The sequence below is a fragment of the Alexandromys fortis genome, unplaced genomic scaffold (genome assembly GCF_014885135.2).
Source record: "Alexandromys fortis isolate MF-2015 unplaced genomic scaffold, M_Fortis_MF-2015_v1.1 scaffold_237, whole genome shotgun sequence".
Lineage (NCBI taxonomy): Eukaryota > Metazoa > Chordata > Mammalia > Rodentia > Cricetidae > Alexandromys > Alexandromys fortis.
In genome coordinates, this window is record NW_026068137.1 from 1519920 (window position 1) to 1543707 (window position 23788).

The 23788-nt window shown below is 48.8% G+C and overlaps 1 protein-coding gene across 2 annotated transcripts in view; it reads right to left on the bottom strand.

Annotated features, from left to right (window-relative positions):
* Positions 1–629: 629 nt before the first annotated feature.
* Positions 630–23788, bottom strand: part of Pxdn (peroxidasin) — an 86229-nt gene continuing 63070 nt past the window's right edge. For both annotated transcript variants that reach the window (XM_050126521.1, XM_050126520.1), the window contains 12 exons: positions 22910–23068; positions 22087–22199; positions 21215–21371; positions 18325–18433; positions 17558–17715; positions 14145–15648; positions 11819–11953; positions 11057–11265; positions 6246–6366; positions 5854–5983; positions 3663–3776; positions 630–2764 (listed from right to left, as the gene is read on the bottom strand). In XM_050126521.1, the coding sequence (XP_049982478.1) occupies positions 2645–2764; positions 3663–3776; positions 5854–5983; positions 6246–6366; positions 11057–11265; positions 11819–11953; positions 14145–15648; positions 17558–17715; positions 18325–18433; positions 21215–21371; positions 22087–22199; positions 22910–23068 (3029 nt within the window). In that variant the 3' untranslated portion in view covers positions 630–2644. The remainder of the gene's footprint in view (positions 2765–3662; positions 3777–5853; positions 5984–6245; positions 6367–11056; positions 11266–11818; positions 11954–14144; positions 15649–17557; positions 17716–18324; positions 18434–21214; positions 21372–22086; positions 22200–22909; positions 23069–23788) is intronic.

Genomic DNA, 23788 nt, shown 5'->3' on the forward strand with positions numbered 1-23788 from the left:
TTCTCTGACCTCTGAACATGCACACACATAAACATACACAAATTTAACGCATTGCCTCAACATCACATCTTCTTTTGCACGAAAGTCACACGAACAGTCACGATCTTCTCCAGGCTCTGTAAAACCAGGGTCCATTTTCTGCTTCTTTCAGAGTAGAATCTTTCCCAAACCTGTCATCCAGGTCACCTTCCCTCCCAAACCTGCCATCCAGGTCACCGTGGCCAGACTGAAGGCCACACATGGGCACAAGCCCATGGAAAAACGTTCAACATTGGTGCTACCGTGGGACTAGCATGATCTTTATTCCTGTTCTGGGAAGAACAGAGGTTACCCACCCACTCTGTACCCTCAGAGGGCCAAAAACCATTTTCTGAAAAAGGAACCTACTGGTCCACATGGAAATTCAAGTGGCTTGTCCCAGGGGCAGAACCCACATGACATCAGCCGGGCTAATGTGCCTTCCTTATCTCAGAAGGAAGTCTTAACCACACACCCCTCTTCCTTTTCTTTTTATGGTTCACAGCATAGCTCTGGTTTTCCGTGTAGGACAGGGTCCCTTCCTCATACTTCCACACCATTCAGCAGGCCCGTTCTTGTTTGCCTCCAAGTAAAAAGAACAGATTCTCCACTTGACAACGCGGCCCTTTTATTTGAACTGAAAGGGTGCCATTACAAAGTGCGAACACCTCTTTGGTAATGTATTGAATACAAGGAACATAAAATGGTGTTTGGCTGTTGGCAACAGTCAGAAAAGAAAATAAATATGTACACTGCTTTGTATCTCAGAAGCCCAGTGCAGCAGCTCCTAGGGAAGGGTGTCTGGGCACTGCCCACTGCCTGGCCAGGGATGCTGTAACATCAACATGGAGATCTGGAGACATCTTGGTTTGAATGACAGAAATTACTATGAATCATAGCCAGTTTTCTTTATAAGATCAGAGAACAAAGACCCTTGACACATGTCTAAGCACCCCGTGCACTTGTATGCCTTGGTACAAGACACCCCAGGGCTCACGTGAAATCCCAGCTACCCAGGGCAGGTTCTCCTGCCACTCTTATCTATGCCTGAACAACTACATGGCCGTCAGATCTCACATGGCATGGTTCTGTCTCCTACTTCACAGAAGTCCATTTTGAGATCTCATCACTAAGCTCAACTTAATATTACACAAATGCCCAGGCATGCTGGACCACTGGCTTCTGAATATCATTAGCAACAGGAGGGAAAGGCAACGTGGTGAATCCACGGTGAACGCGCCCATGCTGGGATGCCGTCTTTGCTCAGCAGCCTTACATGTGGCTCTGTCTATCTCTAGGAAGCTAATCATATCAGCATAAGGATCACACATAGATTGTACCAAAACGGTCTTATTGTTCAACACAAGCCAGAGGCTGCGAGGAGCTGCCCATCACCCGATCCAGCCATGGTCTCCCTATAGTGACACCCATTTTGTCTTTCTCAAACTGGCACTGACTAGTCTATGTCCTTGAGGTCTTCCTCCCTAGACCTTGGGCAGGTGACCCTCTTGATGTATGCGCATGGCTGGCACACAGTGCTGGGCATATCAGTGTTTGTTCAGGGGAGAGACCTCAGAACCTTGTGAGAATAGAACGGATCATTCTGTTCAATTAAAAACAAGAGACTATGAGGTATAATAGTTGCTTTCCACTGAATTAAAAAAAAAAACATCTTTTGCATAGTGGAGATAATTTTTCTAACATCTAAAATGGGAAAATTTTATAAAACATCATGCAATAAAAAAAATGAGGTATAGGGATTTTTTTTCCTTTAAAGCATTCATACAACGTGATCTCAGGCATTCAGGTTCTGCCTGCTTGTCACCTATGGAAAGGGGGAGAAGTGAATCAACTCTCCCTCCACTATGGTTAGGAACCATGGCAGGCGGTGGCAGTAGATCATCCCGCCGATGCAAGGGGCTGTTGGGGTCACTGGATGTGGATTTCACATTCGGTTTCCAGCAAGGCAGTATTTACACATGTTCCAAGTGGACACAAGATCATTTTTAAATGTGGCATAATAGTGTGATGCCAGTCCTAGGTCGAAGGGCTGGCACGGTCCCAAGATGCAGGATTGTATTGGTATTGTAGTCAGACGTTGAAGAGCCCTGGAGGAGGGGGTGAAGATAGCAGACAAGAGGGAGTGGCAGGAGGAAGCCCTAGAGTTCCTGTGTTCCTATGTATTAAACTACAATTGAAATGCCACTACATTTCCCCTTTTTTGACTTAAAAAAAAAAGTTTCTGCTTAAATGAAGCCCGTCAAAATGTCAAAGGCCTACTGCCTCATTTAAACAGAAGTGGCATCCTCAGACAGAAGCAATTTAGGAACCTACATGTCTTAACTGTGCGATTTAATAGTAGCACCAATTATTTTTTTCATTTAAAAATATTTAAATAAAAACCTGAGAAGTCTAACATGAAGTGAGGACCGGAGCCACTCCTGCACCGAACTCCTGCCTACTCAATTTCCTTCTGCAAACACAGCGCGGGCTGCTTCAGGGGTGACACAGTGAGGGTCCTGAAAGATCTGGGGTTCCAACTTGTCCTGTGGTCCGCAGCTCCCCACGTTGCCATAAGCTCACAAGGACTCTTTGGACCAGCATGGAGGCGCTCAGCTCACGACCACTACGGTTTCTCGTCTGCAGTGTTTCCTAGGCAGATGGGACAGCAAGCACCTTCCAGTTTCACAGGCTCTGGGCAGGCTGCAGGCGGGCAAGCTTCCACAAAGCAGGTGACCTGACCATTCTGAAGGAGGGAGAAATAGCCTTGTCACTGTTGGCTCTTCTCCTGGGCATAATCCACATGACCCCAGCCCCAGTAGGGTGCCCCATGCTTCTTGCCCTCACCCCCTACCAAGAGTCTCTGTGCTTGGCTCCCCTCTCCTGCAATTGGGACTGAAGACAACACTTGAGTTTTTCAGCTACAAATGCATCCCTGGGGTGGGGGTGGGGGAGATCCCATTGCAAACCTTCTCCTTTTCCCATTGCCTTCTAGTGCTACACTGTAAGGCCCAGGATCAAAGGACTGAGCTGTCCCACCCCCAATCTCCCCACTTCATCCAGCCAGGAGAAATGTTCATCTCTGCAAAGAGTCCTCCCTCCCCTGCTTAGTCTTCACTAGCCAGGCAACCCAGGGGTGCTTGGAGGACCCTGCACTGTTCTGGCAAAAGGATGAACCCTATCCCTTGCTCAATAAGAGTGGATCTAGATTGGCCCTCATTCCTGCTGTCCTGTGTTCTCACTCCATCCTAAGTCTCCTCCTGCTAGGGCCACAGGGGGAACTTCTGTTCATAACCAAGGAGAGTCCGGGCCTACATGTCACCTCTTTCCCCCTCAGCATTCTCTGTAGCTAATATCCCAGGCCCGACCAGGACAGAGACAGTGAGGGTAAGGGGTGAATAGAACAGCCAGCTCTGGGAAGAAGGGTCATGAGCTGTGGCGTTTTCAGGTTCCCAGGTGCGTGTATGTTTCCCGTACACCATTAGAAGCTGGGTTGGTTCACCCAAATGCCCTCAGGTGCTCTCGCCAGTTTCTGAGGGGAAAGCCGGGCTAGGGATCAGAGCCAGCAGGACCTCACTCTGATACCTGGACCACCCTCTTTCCAGGTGTCATGGGCACAAACACAGAACCAATCCCATACTCACTTTGCACTCACAAACTGTGCACGTGTCTTTTTTCCACTTCGAGTTGTTGCTGTGGGATTCGCCACCATCATCCACACACTCTGTGGTGCTGAGCCGAGACTCCAGGCTGGTAATCTGCGGCAAGGCACAGAGCAGGTTATCAGAGTGAGCCTCAACAGCCATGCTGAGCTGAGGAGAGGCGTCCCGCGTTACAACAAGGGATAGGAGCCACAGCATTTTAAACCAGTCTACTCCCCATGTGCATTTCAACCCCAGCCTCTCCTACTTCCCCATCCTACCTACTAAACATGTGGTCCCCAGTTCACACAGAAGCAGAACACAGAACCTTGTGCAACTCTGTGCTCTTGGTACTAAGATCACCCTGCTGTCTTGGTATTAGGATGACTCTACTCCTAACGGTCTAAATGCCAATAGAATTTAGTTAGCCAAGGAGCTGTCCACAATAAGATGTGCTTCAGCATCTCTAAACAAAGCAAACTTTTCTGCAGGAATAATGCACTGGCATAACTTATATTTTAGTTAACCCTCAACATTCCTACTTGAGGCCGTGAAGCAAACTAAAGGATGGACCAGCATCCTTAGGAAGTGGAGAGTAACCTGGGCATCAGTGGCTGACTCAGAGTTAACTCAAAGCCCAGAACAAGCCGAGGACAAAGGTGACTATGATCTGGATGGCTATCAGCATTGATGAGCCACCAGCAGCAGCACAGGTCGTGCAGAGACAACAGGCAAGGACCAAATTTCCCCAGTTGTCTGTACAAAGGACATTCTGTGTTATCAGGCCTGCTGGCTCCTTGAGCCAAGAGATCCTGTCCCGGTGACTTTAGGGAGAATGATGACACCACGGACACTAAGTCTCTGGGGTCTACCCAAACCAACCATGGGTCTGAAGGACACCTGTTCCCATCAGTATTCTCAGGGTTCCTTGGGTTGGTCTCGACTTCTCAACCAGAGCCCGGAGTCCCCAGCAACACTCACTCTGGTGCTTTAGAACAACAACAACAACAAAAGGCTGGGTGCTGGAATGCACAGAGATGGAGCCCTATGCCTGCAGGGCCAGGATCAAGAAGAGGCAGCTGTCACAGAAATGGCTTCTGTATCCAGAAAGGAATTTGGGTTAGATGAGTCTCCCCCTAAGCCTATCAACCTGAATAGCCTTGGGATAGAAACAGAGCCAGACCCAGGAATCCCACAAACCAGGCACCAATGTCAGACTCCCTCCTGGCCACACTCCACACCACCAGGACACTCCTCTGGCCCCTAATCTGGGTACACACACTTACCCTTTTTACTATCAATTGAACAGACCTCCTTTGTCTAGCCTGAGGTCCCAGACGCCACTCTCTTTGAAATAGGCCTTCGGTAATTGAACACAGAGCCATGGAGAAAAACAAAGATCCTTACACATAGGAGAGGAATTTACCAGGGCTGTAGTGTGTAGCCCTGGCACCCTGCCATGCAGCTTTGGTAAGTCTGCCATCACTGATCAGGCTCCCAGCACCATCTCTTCCAAACTCTCCCTGAAGAAGTGGCTTACCAGCAGGAATTCAAGTCTGTCTTCTCCTACCCCTCTCCATCTGGCTATGCCTGAGTTTGCTGAGACTTTGTATCCATTCCAGTTATATCCTCTCAGCCATATTCCCTGGGAGGGTGCCCCAAATTTAGAGACATTGACTGCCCACTACCAAGGCCGCAGGTGTGGTGGCCAGGTCTAGGAGGTATGGTTGGAAGAAGGATGGAGTTTGAGGTGTCAAAGCCCTGCACCATTGCTATTTTCCTCTCTCTGATTCATGCTTTTGGTTAAGATGTGAGTCCTCAGCTTCCTACCCTTGTTGCCTTCACCCACAACCATGGTCTCTAACTTTCTGAAACTGTACACACAAAGAAACTCTTCTATAAGCTGTCCTGGTCATGGTGTTTAATCACAGCAATTAAAAAAAAAGGGACCTAACACACTAATCCACAGAGAAACATGAGGACATGAATCCTATGCAGCCCAGTAAGGAGCAAGCCAGAGAGGAAAGCAGGCTACACACGCGACCAGTCCCCAGCAGGTGAGAGCAAAGTCAGCATTTGCACAATCACCCAGAAATGCAAGACCTCTGGGAAGCCCTGGGCCGGAGGTGGGCCGGAGGTGGGCCAGTGAAAGGTTCAAGCTGGTGAAGACGGCAGCGGCTCAGGCCAGCCTTACCTGCTTTCTGAGGTCTGTGATGACCGTCTGCATTTCCAGAATAAGCGTCTTTAAATCATTGGTTGCCGGTCCTTCCAAGGGGTTATGGGTGGCTGACGTGGCATTACTAAGATGTTTGCCGTATTTCACACTGAGGGGTAAGGAGAAGATTCAGAATGTCAGTGTGCAGGCCTAAACTAACATTCCTAAACGCATCCATCCCTCTGCAGGGTGCCTGGCCTAGCCTACTGCATCTCCGCACTGTCAGGCAGGACATGGGACTTGTCTTCCTGTACTCTGGGACACCTCTGCCTCAGCCAACCCAGGCTACACTGAGCTCAGAAACAACAGCCTAAGCCTGTTGCGGAGACCCACAACGGCCAGGACACCTCCCAGATCCCACCAAAACTCACTTTAGTGCCTTCTGGCGCCTTGCTCTCTTGGTGGGCTTATCCTCCTCATAGCTGAATTCTAGGGATCGTCTGCCACGGAAATGGTAGGAGAAGGCATTGAACTGTCCCCTGGTCCTGCAGTCTGGTGAAAAAGCAGAAAGGGGCAATCAGTTGCAGATGATTCTCATCAGGATAAATTTACATCTTGTCAAGTGGTAGCTACTTTTATAACACGTTATCTCCCCTCCCTCTTCAGTTAGGACAAATGTTATGCCAGGCAGTGCCTAAAAGCACTCATGGGGCTAAGAGTGGGTCTGTTGGGCCTCTGTGGCATCGGGTCCAGCACTTAAACCTGTTAAGAGCTGCAGTAAGTCTCCCTGAGGGCAAACCACCCTGCACCCTAGCTGAGCACTGTACCCTCCTATATCCCACACAGGGAGATTTTGGGCACTGTCCTATCATGGTCTAAGTGCTCCATCTAAGTCCTCCTGCCCTTGCCAAATGGTACCCTGCCTCTGAGATCTCATGATCAGCCCAAATCAACCTGCAACAAGTCCAGGTAATTCCCAAGCCCTTCCCTGCCCTGTTGGAGGCCTCATCCCAAGCTCCAGAGGTGGGGAGGAACCCTATTCTCTCTCACCTAAGCCCCGCCTTCATTATTCATTAAAGTTACCCATCTTTACACTTATCTTATGTCTCCTTTCTCCCTTAAGAATAGCCTGGTCCAGAAGAAAACAAAGCCCCAAAGGCAGTCTTTTCCTGAGGCGGACATCCTACATCACTAAGGCAAAGGAGTATTGATTAAGCAGAGGTCACGTTACTGCCTGCCTCTGGATGAGAGTATCTAGATCCTGATGTCCACGGCTGGAAACTGAAGGAAGTGTTTCAGCTGAATCAAGCCATCGCTTCTGACCACAGAACAGTTCCTAAGTGGAACTTCTTATCACACGTCATTATCTGACCCGAGTTAAGCTGGGAGGGTTAAATTTGCCCTGTCCATCAATAGGAGTGGAAAATGCAGCTTCTCAGATGGCGCCAGGGACGTGAACCAGATCCACAGCAGCTTAGCCTTGCACGGCAGTGTCTACCCCCTGTACTCCCCTGTCTTCGCAGGAACCTCTTTCTCCAAGCTTTCCTGAAAACCGAAGCCAGGCCAGACAAGGCTGAATATTCCAGAAGAGGGCAAGGATGATTCTCCATCACAAAGCCTTACCCTAGATCATCTGAGAACAACAACAAAGCAGGGTGGGCCTCATGGGAATGGGCTGTGCCCAGGGGCTCTGACCTGAAAAGAACACATGCATTCTGGGAATGCAGGGCCACCGCATTAGCCACGATGTTCCACCTCTCCGTCAGGCACAGAGCAGAGCGAGGCTGCACTTCTCTGCCTGCCCTGCGTCAGTTGCACGCACCTTGGCCCTAATGTAACCCCACACCCACTGCTGCTGCTGCTGCTGCTGCTGCTATGAAAGTAGCCACGTTCACAAGGCAAATGTACCAAACCACAGCAATGCCTGGAAAGTTCTGTGTATACAGGAGACCTGTGCTCCAAACCCAAACCTTCTCTGGAACCCCCATCCTGCCTAGAAATGGTTCTCCACCCAGGGCCTTCTTGCATAATAGGAGGAAGAGTTTGGTGCAAAGGAGGAGAATATTTAGATTCTAACTAAAACCACATGTTTGTAACCCTGCCCACATTATCTAGGCAAACCACAGTATCTAGGCAAACGTTTTAAATAAGTAAGTTGAATGACTGTCACTGGCCACGGGACAAACTTATGACCTCTGATCCCTGCTATGGTGCACCAAGAGGAATACAGTCATTCGTGACTCCACTTATGTTCCAATGGTGCGCTTAGCCTTCAGGAAAAGGTCAGCCAAACCCACATGGAGGGAAACCTACCAAAAGGACCAGAGACAGACAGACTCTTATTGGATACAGGAGTCTGGGAACATTCAGGTAAAATTAAGTAAGGTGGAGCCTGTCATGAACTAACATCATTGGGAACATAGTAGAATTCAAACAGGATCCAAAAATTAGGTAAGGATTTTATTTATGCTAATTTCCCAATTTCCAATTATATTTAAGTAAATAATTTAGGAGCATGGTAACAAAAAAACCTGCAGCTTCCTGAGCTCATTTAGAAAAGCTTTTGTGTCTAGGGAGATGGCTCAGTAAATAAAGCACTTGCTGAGCAAGCACAAAGAGTGGAGTTGGGCTCCCTAGAGAAAGCTGGCCAGCTAGACAAGCTGAATTGCCAAGCTCTGGGCTCAGCAAAACACCCAAGACACTAGATGTCAATCTCTAGCCTCTACATGCCAACTGCATGCATACACATGTGCGCCTGTACACATGCAAACATATACAGACTATGCAAGCACACACACATCCAAAAAAAATGTTAACAGAACCATTTTTTTTTCCCTCTGTGGGATTTAGAAATGGATTTGAGCTCAATTTAGGATCTTGAAGTTCTTCTGAGGTTAGATCAAGCCTGCTATTGTAAGAGGCCCAGTATTGGGAAGAACCCATGTCAGCAAGAACTTGGGGCACTGAGCACCTGGGACAATGGAATAGAATGGGGGCAGAGGCCAAGACAAGGCCTGCCTAGGAGACAGCCTTTTCAGGAACTGTGACTATATATACATATGCAAAGGAGTGAAGGCTGGCTCCACTCTGCAGCAGGAGGGGACCTGGTCATGGTATCAGAAAAGAGGCTTTGTATCTGAAAAATAAAAATTGGCCCTCCCCAGCATTTTCAAGGCAACAGGTTCCTACAGAAAGAACGAAATCCTCTGCCATCCTTGCAGGAAAGTATTTAAACTGGAAAAAACTGCGAGAGTTTAAAAGAAAAAGAAGCAAAAGTGATTCAAGTTCCCACTCTATGATCATAAGAAGAGACGTCATTGAGGACTATGTATGCAGCAGTAAGCACAATGTCCTTTATGGGAATTCTTAATCTCTCTCTCTCTCTTTCTCTCTCTCTCTCTCTCTCTCTCTCTCTCTCTCTCTATTGAGAGAGAATATGATAGATAGATAGATAGATAGATAGATAGATAGATAGATAGATAGATACATACATACATACATACATACATACATACATACNTCGCTTCCTCAAGCTCAAGAAAGAAAGGAAAAGCCTGATGACCGTGTGAGTCTCCCATGGGTTGAGAGCCCAGTGCAAAAAGTAGATAATATAAACTCCAGCAATTGCATACAGTCTTCTAAATGTTTCGCAAAAAATCCGCCCTTGTGGACACGTAATAAAAATAAGTTAAGTTTAGGGTGATTGTATTTGCACACAGATTCTGTCCTTACCAAAGACCCCATTCTCTGCTTTTCCCAGACACCAAAATCTCTTAACATTTTCCATTGTATGAGGTAGGGAGATACACAGAGGGAGAGAGGGAGATGATATTCAGATGAATAAATGTACAGATAGGTAGATAGGTAGATAGGTAGATAGATAGATAGATAGATAGATAGATAGATAGATAGATAGATAGATAGATACATACATACATACATACATACATACATACATACATACATACATACAGGGGTGGGGGAGAGGCAGATTGGACAAACCACACAATCACACACATTCAATACAGATACAGCCTCACCCTCACCCACCCTCACAATACATGCTCTTACGATGTTAAAGGCAGCTTCAAAAGTCAACCTAATTTCAATACTGATCTTGGGTGACTACATTAGGAGAAAAATAAGAGAGCGACACCCATAGTTCTGAGCTCTGTGTGCTCTTTCCAAGCCCACCTTCTTCGGGGCCTCCACAGCATAGGGCAGAGCTGAGAACCCAGTGAGCTGCTCCATGTGTGGCTGGAGCATCCATCCTTCTGAGTCCTCTTCTCACCACAAACACCCATACGTCACCAAGCTTAGCTTGTAAATAATCCTCCGCTTTATTATTTACAGGGTTCTGATCATAGTTTGAATAAAGCCAAAATTGCACTCAAATTAGAAACTGGAAACTGAGGTTAACCAAGAGAGGAACTCAAGAATGCAGAGTGGGAAAGAGACGGAGGAACCATCACCACAGGGAGCCAGTGGCTGCAAGAGCTGTGGTGCACAAGGAGGACGGACACGGCAGGGAAGTCGGCCTCCCCAGGCTGACAGGAATGCATTGGTGCAGACCTCGTTCATCAAGACCCTCACACTTCCTGAGGAGCTATTTCTCATCGTTGGGCTGTGAGTCACGTGACTAAAACACAAGCACTCGGATGTCGCTATACAGTCGGTTAAATGTTAGATATGCAATCGGGACACGCTGTCAAGTTTTGCGTCCTTTTACTTAGTATTTTTAGCTATCAGAATACAGTGCAGCCTAGGATAAAAATGAAGCTGCGAAGTTCTAGTGACATCTTAACACAGGTATCTGTGGGGACAATGCCTTCGATAAATGGCACTTGCAGTAGGATAACATGTGACATAAGGGCATGGTATTTAGGATCACACAGGGCTCAGTGGCTGGTGTGTGCATCTACCATGTTGATCCTTTATCAGCAATTTAGTGTACGGCCATTTAAGGTAGGAAAGCCAGCACTTCAGCCTTGGGTGCCTCCGTATCTCCAAAGTTTATCCAGAGTCAGTGTGGGTGGAGCTACTGACCTGTACAGCCTAGGCTCAACACCACATAGTGCCTTCATGCTAAGACTCCTTGGCATTTATCTCTCATCCGTGAAACCACTCACTAAGCAGTCACCATAAATCATTACCATACTAGGAGCCAGGGGGCTGTATTCCCATTCCTGTTCCGAGTGGCAGTCACGGGAGGTGGTGAGGGCCTGGGGCAGGCAGCACCTACCTTCACAGCAATCCTGCCACACGCGGAGGTCCACCCTGGGGATGTCCTCACAGCTGCTATAGCCATGGGGGAACTCTGCCACCCTGAACACGTCCTGCTGCACCCGGGTGATGTTGTCTGAGTTATCACAAAGGATCCTAGCCAAGGACGTCTGCTTGAGCTGCGTCAGCTGGGCGGGGGAGAACACGCCTGGGTTCTCATACCACAACCTGTTCTCCAGAGATGACAACAGAGTCAGGAGGGTCAGCGGCGGGCAGGGAGGCTGCTGGCCGTGGGATCCAAGGTAAGAATGTTATGCCAACATGCGAATCACTGATTTGATGAACACTGAGTGAATTCTCACGCAATCAATGTGAGAAAAGCCAAAAGCCCCAGCATTTAAGAAAGTGTACAGTAGTCTATCTGAATAGCCAGAAGAAGATGGGCTACTTTTCAAAAATGATGAATGGCTAAACTTCTAACTAAACCCTTGCCATGAGGCCAGCCTGAGCTATAAACTGAGATTATCTCAAAAATCCAAACAAAACAAACAACAACATCTAGTCCTTCCAAGTACTGCCATGATTAGTCAAAAGGCTCCTGCAAACATTTATGTGCTCATTGATTTTGGAGACCAAGAGCATCTGGGACTCAGGTATGTTAGCCTGAGCAGTCTACAGGAGGTACAGAGCTGTTGAAAGGGCAGCCAGCAGGGAGGGGTCCTCACTGTCATCTGTCCTGAGTCCAGAACAACCACGTAAAACAAGGTTCTCCAGCACCCACCTGTCTCCATCCCGCAGACGTCGGAACTGTGTGCTGAGCAGGCACATGAGTGTAGGTCCCAAGCGGCTGCCAGGGACCAGGTCTTCTACCATGAGGGCCGGGAACAGATCAATGTTGAGAGTTGAGCCATACAGCCTGCAATGGGCAAGGAGCAAGTCAGGTCTGTCCAGCATAGCTGCCTGGGATATGAAGCACAGCAATTCTCCAGACTTTTACTGAACAAAGAGAACTCACCAGCATTTCTTTAAAGCATATCTAATTATAGTTTTAAAATTTTCCTTTTTTATTACACATGTGCACATGCATGTGTATACACAAGCACACACACACACATACACACACACACACACACACACTTACTTACAAGTGATTTGAAAAGCCAAAAATAGAAAAGAAAATCAAAACATTCTTTCCTATGCTCCAGGGAGAATCATCTAACTCCACAGGACACACCCACCTACCTTCAACACCTATCTTTTTCTTTAAATATATGAACAGTGATAATCATATTAGAAAATAATAGGATTAGACCCTCCCGTATATTGAAATGTATTTGCCAGTGGAAATGCTGGTTAATTGGCTAGGATAGATATCTAACACGAGGCTTAAACATTTGAAAATGTTTAACAAAGCATGTTTCATCAAGTCCTCCATGCTCCTGGAATATAGGCTCATACAGAGAGAGACGGCAATGCCTACAGATCTTTCTTTTCTAACCTTGTTCAGTTTCCCAGGCAGGCAGCATGTGGTCTTGGCTCCACCTACTGCTAGAGACTCGGCTAGACCATGAAAAAGCATCTTCCAGTCCCTGGCCCCCTCCCCGCCAGGCTTGGAATGACAGCGGACCACCCTACCATCTAGCGGTGACAGGCTATTGAAACGGTCGTCATCATCTTAGGAGTGGAATAACGGTGCCTCACTTAAGCTGGCATCCTCCCTTTCCAAGCCAACCTGTGCTCATTGTCTGATGTTCAGGGACAAGCACGCTGGACCAAAGCGGCCACCTAACGTGGGAGCCTGGAGGGCTGCTGGTCTTGCTACACAGGCACCAAATGCCAGTGCCCCCTCAGGATCCCTGCTCCTTGTCTTCCAACCTGCCACTCATAAAGGGATGGGGGTGAGGGGCTGAAGGATATCTGCTTCAGGCCTGCTGGGGATGGTCTCCATGACACTACAAAGTTCTCTCGCTCAGGTGCCTGGGGACCCTGACTGTGTAGCTTACAGAGCACAGACCAGGGAGAGAAAGAAGTCCAAATGCATCTCCAGGCTGCCCTGAAATGCAAAATGTCAACAGGCTGCCAGGACAGTAGACAGCAGCTGCATTCCCCACGGCCTCCCAGAAACCATGACAGCTTGGATGCCACTGCCATTCAACTCCCTCCTGTTTATGTCTCATTTTTTCCTCTCGGTAATGAGCTCACAGGAAGAAATAAATGGATGATTCTGTGTGGCGGGGAGGTAAGCATGGTCTTTGCCAGGGGTTTCTCCCTTGCAGCAGGGCCAGGCTCACCATCTCCAGCAGCAGTAACAGGATCACCAGAAACTAGACAGTTCTGACATATTTTGGCAATCAAAAACTGACCGGGAAAGTCATCTGTGGCCATCTGGATGGGAACACAGGGGGACACTGAAGCTCGCGAAGCACAGTCAGTGAGCATACATCCCAATAAAGCCTGACGGTGACAAGAACGCACTGTTCCTGCTTCCCCTGCCAGTGATTGAACACTAGTATGTAAACGAACTGGAGCCCAGGGGCCAGAGCAGCAAGCATTCAGAAACTGCAGTATCTCACAAGAGAGAGCCCTCCAGTGAACTGTCAGGTCTGCACAGCTCCCAGGAGGCAGGTCTGATAAGAAGCCTGGCCCCTAGGTGAGATGGCCCAATCCTGAGCAGACCTGGGCCTATCCTCTTGAGTCATGGAGTATTCACCTCCTCATGAAGCTTGCCCACTTGTCCAGTTCTCCTTTTCTGTGTACAATGGCAACTGATATGTGACCCCACTATAGGTGGGGATCACAGACTTGAGTAAGCATAGGGAGCTATAGACCTAGACTGGCCCAGGAGGCTGGCCAGTCTGATGCCCATTTCCTATTGACTCTTATCTGTCCTAGCCAGTAAGACACAACTCCTATCTCAACAGAAAACTCCTTTCAGGTTACAAAGTCCACCACCTGAGCATAGAGAAGCTGGCAGACATGACCCTATACAACACTTGGTTCACTGCGGCATCCCAGACAGCCGGCTGCCCCCTATCTAACCTCAGCCTCCACCTCGAGCCACCACAGAAATGGTAACACCACAGTTTACAGCCAAGTTTACTACTCACCTCTGCAGCTTCTCCCGGATCACGGGGCTCTTGATCTCATTCTTCAGGTCTTCAAAGGTGTAAGCCGCCGACAAGTTGCAGTAGACCCTGTAGTCGTGGTAAGGTGGGATGCCATGGTCCCTGCCTCGCTGGATGTTGATGGCAGCCAGATCAAGGGCCACCGTGTGTGCCATGGAGAACAGCCTCTCCGTGAGCTCCGTGTTCAACAACTGGGAGGGGATGCGCATCTTGCCCGCCACCCCAAACAGCCCTCGGAGCAGTGGGTCGATGCCCCCCTCGTTGACAATCCGGAACGGTGAGAAGAAGGCCTTGTGGAGGGGCACATGGCCCTGTGGGATGGGCTCAAAGTTCTCATCCAGCCGGTAGAGCAGAGGGTTGATCAGCGTGTGGCCGAACCTGAAGGCCGCCGTGGCAAAGGCATTAAAGATGCCAGCATTGACACTGGGGTCGTATCCCCGGTACTCGCCGAGCATCTTCATGCCCACCTCTCCCAGGATCTTGGGTAGCCAGTGCCGGTAGGTAATGTGCTGTATCTCTGCCCCCACTATCTTGCGCGTCTCGTGGTAGACAGTATCCCCATCCCAGTGTGGGTTCAGCTTCAGCAGTTCTGCCGCGATGCGGTTGTGCTCCCGGAACCACAGGGTGTGCATGCTGGTCAGGCCCAGCTGCTCATTAGCACGGTGGTCACCAGCCAGAAAGCAGGGTATGGGGCTCTCATTCTCATCACGCGTGCACTCGGTGGGCGGTCCCGTGGCAAAGGGAAGCAGAGGCTTGCCAGACCTCTGCACGATGCCCTGGCGCAGCAGGCCACGGTGGCTAGCCAGGTCCCGGATGCTGCGGGCTTCGTGGTCCGTGCTGCCGTACACATTGGACGCGTCGATATAGGAAGTGAGCTGGTTGATCTGCTCTCGAGGGTACACGGAGTTCATGAGCAGGGACGTCATGCCACTGCCACACACGGGGCTCGATCGCACAAAGAACATGCAGCGGGCCCCGCTCCGCACACGGGGGTCATTGGGGGGAATCATGACAGAGAAGCAGGGGGGGTCATTGCTGCACACGTTGCTGCAATGCTGTCCGTCGGAGAACCGAGCCTGGCTCAGGGCCACCACTGTAGAGTCCAGGTCGTGGTCAAGGAACTGACCCCACTGCATCAACATGTGTGTAAATTGCTCGTCAGGGGTGATCACCTCTGTCCCAATCAGTGTGGTGGACACGAGGCGGGGCATGGGAAGCACATGCCCATTGTACTGACGCTGGGGGTTGATGCCACGAGGCGTGTTGAAGCCGTTCTCATACACAGCCTTCAGCAGGCGCTCGAAGGCGGTCAGTGAGGCCCCCCACATCGGGTGTTGCAGGTTGTTGCACGTGCCGTCATGCGTCCTGTACTTCTGGTGGAAGCACATGTCTGAGCAGTTGTTCACGCGCCGGTGGGCGGTGCAGCCCGACAGGTTGGCAATAAGGCTCAGGTACTGCGGGGACACCAGATCGTTGTAGTGGTAACCTGTAACACAGCAGGGTGGCACTGACTTCCACCAGCAATGGTGCAGACCACTGCCTCAGCCGGTGCCTGGAGGTACTCTGGCATCTGATCTGGTAGAATGGAGCCCCTTGCTTGGTTCACTGTTGGTTGATAACTCCAGTGCCATCAGGCTTACGGTTTATACCACTGGCTCTAATAACAGGACTGGCTCTGTAAGAAGCCTGTCACGTGCAAAAGGCCAAAATGGAGACCCTTCAGCTACATCTCATATTGTTTCACAGAACAGGCAAAGAATGCATCTCTACATGGGCCACAGGAGGTCCTGTGGAGCAGCTTCCCTATGCCCATCATTGAACATTGTACTGGCTACTGCATTGAAGCACCTTTCCCTCAGAGTCCCATCCTACTGCCACCTGCATTATGAGGCCTCCTGCAGGCTTCTCAGACTCCTGCCACCCTCTCCACACCTCTATTATCACCCCAGGACACCATTCATGGCACTGGCCTTAAATTTCACAGAATCCATCACACAATATATCCTCCAACTGTCTAGCCAGGAGCAGGCTCCTACTAGGTTGGATTCCTGATTAAGAACCTTGGACTGTCTACCAGCTAAAGGAGGAGGTCAGGCCTTGTTGGGCAGCAGTATATCTACCAGGTGTCTATGACTTTGCATAGCCACATGACCCCAGGATCCCATGCTCAGAGCTCAGGTTGATTGAATGCTGCCCGCAGACATTAGCACAGTCAAGGTGTTGTGGATCGTTCACTGCTCATTAAAATACCGATTGGCTGACAGCCAGGCAGAAACTACAGGCAGGGCAATCAGACTGAGGATGCTGGGGGAAAGAAGAACAGAGAGAGAGAAAGAGAGAGAGAGAGAGAGAGAGAGAGAGAGAGAGAGAGAGAGAGAGCGCTGATGACAAAGGAAGGCACGCTAGAGGATAGGTAAAGCCATGAGCCACATAGTTCATGGATTAATAGAAATGGGTTCATTTAAATGTAAGAACTAGTTAGGAAAAAGCCTGAGCTACCCACCGAACATTTACAATTAATATAATCCTCTGTGTGGTAATTTGGAAGCGGCTCCCAGGATGGGAAAACCCCACCTACACCAAGGCCGTCCCTCACCTTTCTCACTATCCCTCCCCTACAGAATATTCCAGAGTCTTCAGAAAAACCATCTGGGTATGTGCACACCTGTACACACACCTGAGAGATGCTCACATCCTGACACTCATGTGTGCACTCACACATGAACTCTCATAACCACACACATACCTGTGTACACTCACAATGCTGTCTACACATGCATATGGCATGCCCCTGTGCAAGATATGCTCATAGAGATACTTGCTTACTTATTGGCACATTGACATTCCCACATATGCACATATTCAGGCACATACAATGTATATACATACATGTACATTCTCTCTCTGTCTCTCTCACTCTCACTCTGCTGGTCAAGGTTAGCACTGAATCTTTTCATTAAATTATTTCTAGCCCATCTCTGGCCCTAGAGACTCAGTCTGCATGCATTAAAGGTTACATAAGAGCCTCTTCTTACAAAGGATGATCATCAAAGTATCCGTGCAATAATCCAAGCAAGCAAGTGGGCATGAGGAATTCCAGGCTGGGAGAAGCAACCAGAAACAACAGCTTCCTCTTCACACTACGACTAGGCCTAGAGGAAGAAGAACGTACAGCAAGCCCAGCAAGACACAAATATATCATCCACAGCCTAGGCAACCAGGTCCTACATTGGTCAACGTCTCCAGTTGACCCAAAGAGATGCTAGGACCTACCCCAAGTTCAGGGAAAAGTGGGCTCAGATACTAATGTAAGCATGGCCAGAGCGCAATGCACATGCAGCAGTGTGTTTTCTACCTCATGTTTACACGAGAAGGTGGGAGAACATGGTACTGACTTGTTCCGTTCAAGTCCACCATCAAGCCATGCTGAACATGCTCCTGGATCAGCTGCAGGGTCCGCTCAAATATCTCTCCTGCCCTGGCTTGTCCCACTGTGTATGGGTCCCGTGGGTACCGGAACAGGGCCAGTAGGTCGTTTGGAGAATGAGGACGGCTGGCAGGAGGGAGGGAGGGAGAGACTCAATGAGATAAGTCACTGGGGGACAAAATCCAGAAACTAAAAGTGTACTGATATCTCTAAATGTCTATTGCTACTTTTTACAACATGGTGCACTGTACCTTACTCATCCCAGGTGGAAGGCGACAGAGCAACAAACAGACAAACAAGAACCAAAGACACTGAAAACAAACCATTAATAAAGTCAAGAGAGAGAGTCACAGGCATCGCATTTCAGTGAAGGTGCAGAGAGTACGTAGCCGTTGCCAACATGGAGGGATCCACCGGCCACCTCAATAACATTTTGTTTTTGCCAAAATTGTTTCTAACAAGCCAAAAGAATGAGGCGGGTCTTCTACAAATGCTTTGATTGTGAATCCCAGCCCAGAGCCTGTGAAGAAGGTACACCTCCTGCTAGCACTCCAACCCAGAGGAGCCAGGGTCAGCTGACGTCCTTATGGCTCTCACAGGACAATTCTCAGGACTTTTATAGTCAGGTTTGGGGAATGAAACAGGTAAAAGACCCAGGCACTAGGAAACATGCATTCCACCCCACACCACTCGCTTCCCTACCCAAGGCCAGCATCACAGCCTTGCCCACCATACCTGTCAAATAAATGTGTCCGTGTAGAGTTGATGGCTCTGTCAACGGTTGCAATGGCTTCAACAATAGAGGTAGCGACATACGGATCTCCATTTCGACTGACATCGGGAACTAGGAAAACATGAACTCATATTAGCAGGAAAAAAAATAAACATGGCATTCTTACTCATACATCCATGTCTAGACACGACATCATCTAGACATAAGTCATGCTTTCATCCAAAAGACATTTCTGTTTGCTGAACCAGGGCTCAAGTTATTCATCATCAATTCTGCTAGAAGCTGTTTTTTTTTAAAACAGTATGGAAATAATATATTCTTTAATTTTGGAAAATGACGTGACACCCTGTAAAAGAAGCAAGACATTCATAACACAAGGCATACAAGAGCTTATATCCAGCATGGTGTTTATAGGGGACTGAGGCCCCTCAGGTCCATCTGGAGGACAGTGCCATCAGAGGAGGTGCCTTCATTCTAGAAGTCTCTGTTCTTCTCAAAGGAGAGCCATCCCCAATGCTGGACTCTACTGTTTACTGCCCTTCCATTGCCAGTCCTAACTCTTGCTTGCATGGTCATCAGCACAGCATTATTAGGACCCACAGACAGAAGGACAGGCAGACACACACACACACACTCAGAGAGAGAGAGAGGGAGACAGTAAAAAGAAGTCAGCATCTAGATACCCAATGGTCTGCACATACCACATACACATAATACACATCCCACAGCATACAGAATAAACATAGGCCACATATCACACTATATTACACCATCACAGCACACAGAATAAGCCTACACCATGATACACATCACGGAGATACACACACAATACACAGCAAATGTCACACAATACAACCTGTCTCCATCAAAGCTTCACACTTTGATTCTTCTTCATTTTTTTGAAGCAAGGTCTTAATATCTATCTACCTCCATCTATACATCTACATCTATCTGTCTATATTTCAATGTCTACATAAATAAATATGTCAGACTCTGGCTGGCCTAGAACTTCCTATGTAGACCAAACAGGCCTTGAACTCACAGAGCTCTACCTGTCTCTCCCATCTGCTGGCAATAAAGGCGTGCACCAAAGTCCAGGGGGATTCTCAGTTCTTGCTCCTTTCTCACCTCATAAGAACTAGTCAGTAGTCGTTCTCTGCCAAGCACAAATATTCCCCACCATAACTAATCTTTCACCCTCAGGCACTGAAGCGGCTCTCAGCTCTTGCCACAGCACTTTCATCTTAGCCCAGTGGTTAATGCTCCTTTCTATCCTCATAGTCCTGGACACAGCCAGAGAGACATCACTGAAATGGTCCTTCACTTTGTTGCTGTGGGAGACCTCCTTCCCCTAGGGCAGGTGATGGATGACTGGGATGAACTCCCCTGCTGGGATGGACCTCCTTCCCCTGGTGCAGGTGATGGATGGATGGCTGGGATGAACTTCCCTGCTAAGATGGACTTCCTTCCCCTGGGGCAGGTGATGGATGGTGTGGCTAGGATAAACTCCCCAGGTGAAATGGAGCTCCTTCCCCTGGGGCAGAGAAGCATGGTTGGGATAGACTCCCTTGCTCAGGCAGACCTCCACTGCCTGGGATCCCTCGGGAACTAGCCGCTCCCATCAGTCTCTGGTGCGTTTGTCCATATTGCCTTCTTGTCCACAATCTTCCTTCCTTCCTTCCTTCCTTCCTTCCTTCCTTCCTTCCTTCCTTCCTTCCTTTCTTTCTTCCTCTTCTCCACTCGGACTCTTTCTCCCCACATTGATTGCCAGGGGCAGAGTCCATTTCATACAGTCCTTGCTCTCTGACTCCATCTCCTCACTGGCCATTTGGAGACTATCTTTTTGTTGACGTTTCCTTTTTTAGCCAGTTTGATGACTGGACACCCCAGGGCAGAAGGGTCTTTCTTGTTCTTAGTCAGATTCTCCTGGGGAATTCTCATCTAGTCCTAGAGTGTTAATATATTCAGCCCTGACTTATCCCTTGAGCTCCAGACGCCAGACCTCCCTCATCAGTTTCTTTCCTTTGCTGTGTCTGAGCACGGTTCTTGGTTCTTCTCTTCCCTAAAGCTAAGCAAGGCAGGCAGAGAGAAGAATGACAGTGGGGGAGGATGCAGAGGTGAAATCTTGACACTCTGGCGAATTACTATCCTGGGGAAGGACAGTCCATATGCACAAGAAACATCCCAGGCTGCACGTAGCCATAACCAACTGGGATTGCATGGAATTCCTGCAGGGATCATTGTATATGGCACTGTTGGGCATGAAAAGAGCTGCTGAAGATTGTGAAAGAAAAAAAAATACAGGCAGAGGAAGATACTCCAAGGGAAGATCAGCCATTGGCCAATTCAGGACCAAATGTTCTGTCTTCTGAATCATTCTAACACCATGGCCTCATTTGATTTCCGGTGCTGGAACAAACATCCTGGCAAAAAGCTACTTAAGAAGAAAAGATGTTCTTTTCTTCTTAAACATCTTCTAAGAAGAAAAGATTTGGCTTATAGTTCCAGGTTACAGTTCAATATTGAGGAAGTCAGGCAAAAACTTAAAAGTATCAAATCCAGTCAAAGGCAGAGAAAAAAAACAAATATATCCTTTCCCGTCTCTTACACTGTTCAAGATCACTTGTCCAGGGAATGGTGCCTTGCACAGTGGGCTTGGTCTTTTACATTAATTAACAACCAAGACAATCACCACAGAGAGTCAACACGCCAACCCTATTTAGATAATCCCTGAACAAATTTTCCCTAGGTGATTCTACATTGTGTCACATTGACCCAAAACGAACCAGCATATGCCCTCAGTGGATGCTCATGAAATGAAGATCCAGCCCTGATATTTTATCTCCCAAGCCCTCTGAGGCCATGCATTGTGCTTGGCATAACACATCTTACCGTTCACACTGAGTACCATGCTGACGGAGGCATATCCAATCGTGTTCCGAGCAACACACTCATAGCGACCTGCGTCCGCAGTGCCAACATCATTGATGGTTAAAAATCCTTCGGGGCTGATGTGAAATTTCCCACTTTCTGTCACCTGAACACCATCCTGGAGCAAAAGAATTACTGTGGTAAGACTGGGAAACAGAAGCTGCTTCCCTGGGAGAAAGAAATGTCTATCTACTGTGAAGACTCAAATGGAAACACGTCTGAGGCTATGTTTACATCTGTCCCAATCTTCCCAGGGAAGGAGACTTATTACTGCTCTCCCAAGTCCAACTCAACGAGATAAGCTCTTCCATACACCCGTCCTTTGCTAAGAATGTAGCTAGGTGCAAAAGATAAAAACCGCTATATTGGGAGCACTTGTGGTCATTCCTAGAGGCCATGAGCTATGGTGCAAAGGACTCAGAGAAACAGGACCTCTAGGAGAGTGGGCAATCCAGAGACAGAACTGGCAAGCCATGCACAGACCACAGATGGGTCACTCTGGAGAAGGTTGGTGGGCAGCGAAGGAGCTAGAGAGCCTTGAGAACTGGCACTCTGTGGACCCTCATGAGGTCGCTACACCATCTCAGCAAGCTCCTTTGTGTACAGCCTGTGGATGCTGCCTAACAGTTGGCTAAATACAAAGAACAAAGAAAAATGAAGCAACAAAACTCAACTTCAATCCTTGAAGCTATAGGCCTATAGGACTTTCTCTATTTCTGGTGCTGGGATATGTATTTTGTTTCCAGTATCTTTATTATTAAGGCTGCCTTCGGGGTACTTTAAATACACACGTCCTGCACTAGAGAGAGCCTGGGTGAGGGGTCAGCTCTTACCTTGTTCCAGGTGATGGCTGGTTCCGGTTCACCCTGGGAGCTACAGGGCAGCTGCACATTGGTGCCCACCTCTACCGTCATGTCGCTTGGAATGCTGGCAAACACTGGGGTGACTAGAAGGCAAGTGTAGAGAATGAGGCAGCCCCTGATTCCTACCACAGAGCTTCAGAAGAGCAGAGCCTGCAGAGGCCAGCCCATGAGCCCTGCAAGTGAGCTGGATCGAGGTCTTGTTAGCTAAGGTAAGAAACTGCGGCTTAACTGGCAAGCCAGGCTGTCGGCACTCCTCATCCCACACACACTACCAGGAGGCAGCAGCATGCAGTGTGGTGCAGTCCACTGACAAAACACTGCTCCTGGTATGCAAGACTCGTCAGGCAAGAGAGGGAGCTTGCCCGGCACCACTGTGGGATCCCACCATGGGGAACCCCGCCAGAGTACACTGAGTCTCATGAGCAAGTACAGGAGGGGCAGCCCACAAAATACACAGTGGATATTATGGATCTAGGAGCAAAACTAGGTTCATGGTATCCCCAAGGGCCTCACAGAAATCAAGAGCCTCAGGCTGCATCTAGCTGTCTGCCCAAATGTGCTCGCTAACAAAGCCAGCCTCTTTGAGACCAGCATGAGATGAACCAATATCTTTAGAACAAGGGAAATGAAGATGCAAGTGCCTGTGAATCCCTCACGAACACAAGGACCACGGCTCTCAACAGAACACAGTGAGCAGACGAGCTAGGGCTAGAATACTGATGCTGATGTCAGCTGCAGGAAGTGTGTCACTGATGACGGACTTGCACAGATCCACTGGGTCAACAGCACCTACCTCTGGGCTGTACAGTCAGGTGGGCCACGACCTTCTGTGAGCCGATGATGTTGACAGCCTGGCACTCATACTGGCCCTGGTCATGCAGGGCAACCCCAGAGATCCTGAGTGTGCCTGAGGATAGCACCAGGTGCCGCCTGTCCACTGAGAGCTGGCTCCCTACAAAGTGGGGCAAGACATCAGTTACCATGGATACAGAGGCTTTCAGGGTCAGAGACAGGTGACTTAGAGAGAATGTTATCTCTGAAGATGGCAGTGTCACTGGGTTCAATTTCTTGGATCGGGTACCTAATGCCCACTCCTGATCCAGTAAGCAGGCACTTATTCAACGTCCACATGTGGACTCCTACGGCTGCTGTTCATCCGAAGTAAAGAGCCAAGGAATATATCATATCCAAGGAATATTATAGAAAGGGACAGAGAACAGAACCAAAAGCCAAAATTAGGAATGGGGACAAGACAAAGACTTAGGGTGCCTGCAGGGCTGACCCAAAGCTATGCCCTGGGAAACATACAGAAAGGTGACCTAGGCCCAGACTGTGCAGAAGTCAAGTCCCCTTGGAGGGAGAGGATGCTGGCACATGTTTTTGTGGATATGCCCTTCCATCAGGCATCTTCCCTAGTCAATCAAGAGGAAGTGTACAGCTGGCCTCTACCTTCGTCTGTTTCTTGGGATCCATGAGCAGGGCTCCTCAGAGGGAGGATTCAGTGGCCTTTTGGTTGAAGCCAAGGTAGCAGGTCATCTCCAGGGTCCCTGTCTAGGCTGCAGGGCAGGAACACTGGAGACCTACAGAGGTGCCCTTAATGGTCTTCTCACCTGCCACTGCCACCATCTCATCCAACCCACAGGAGCCATGAACTGACCAAGTGCTAACAGAT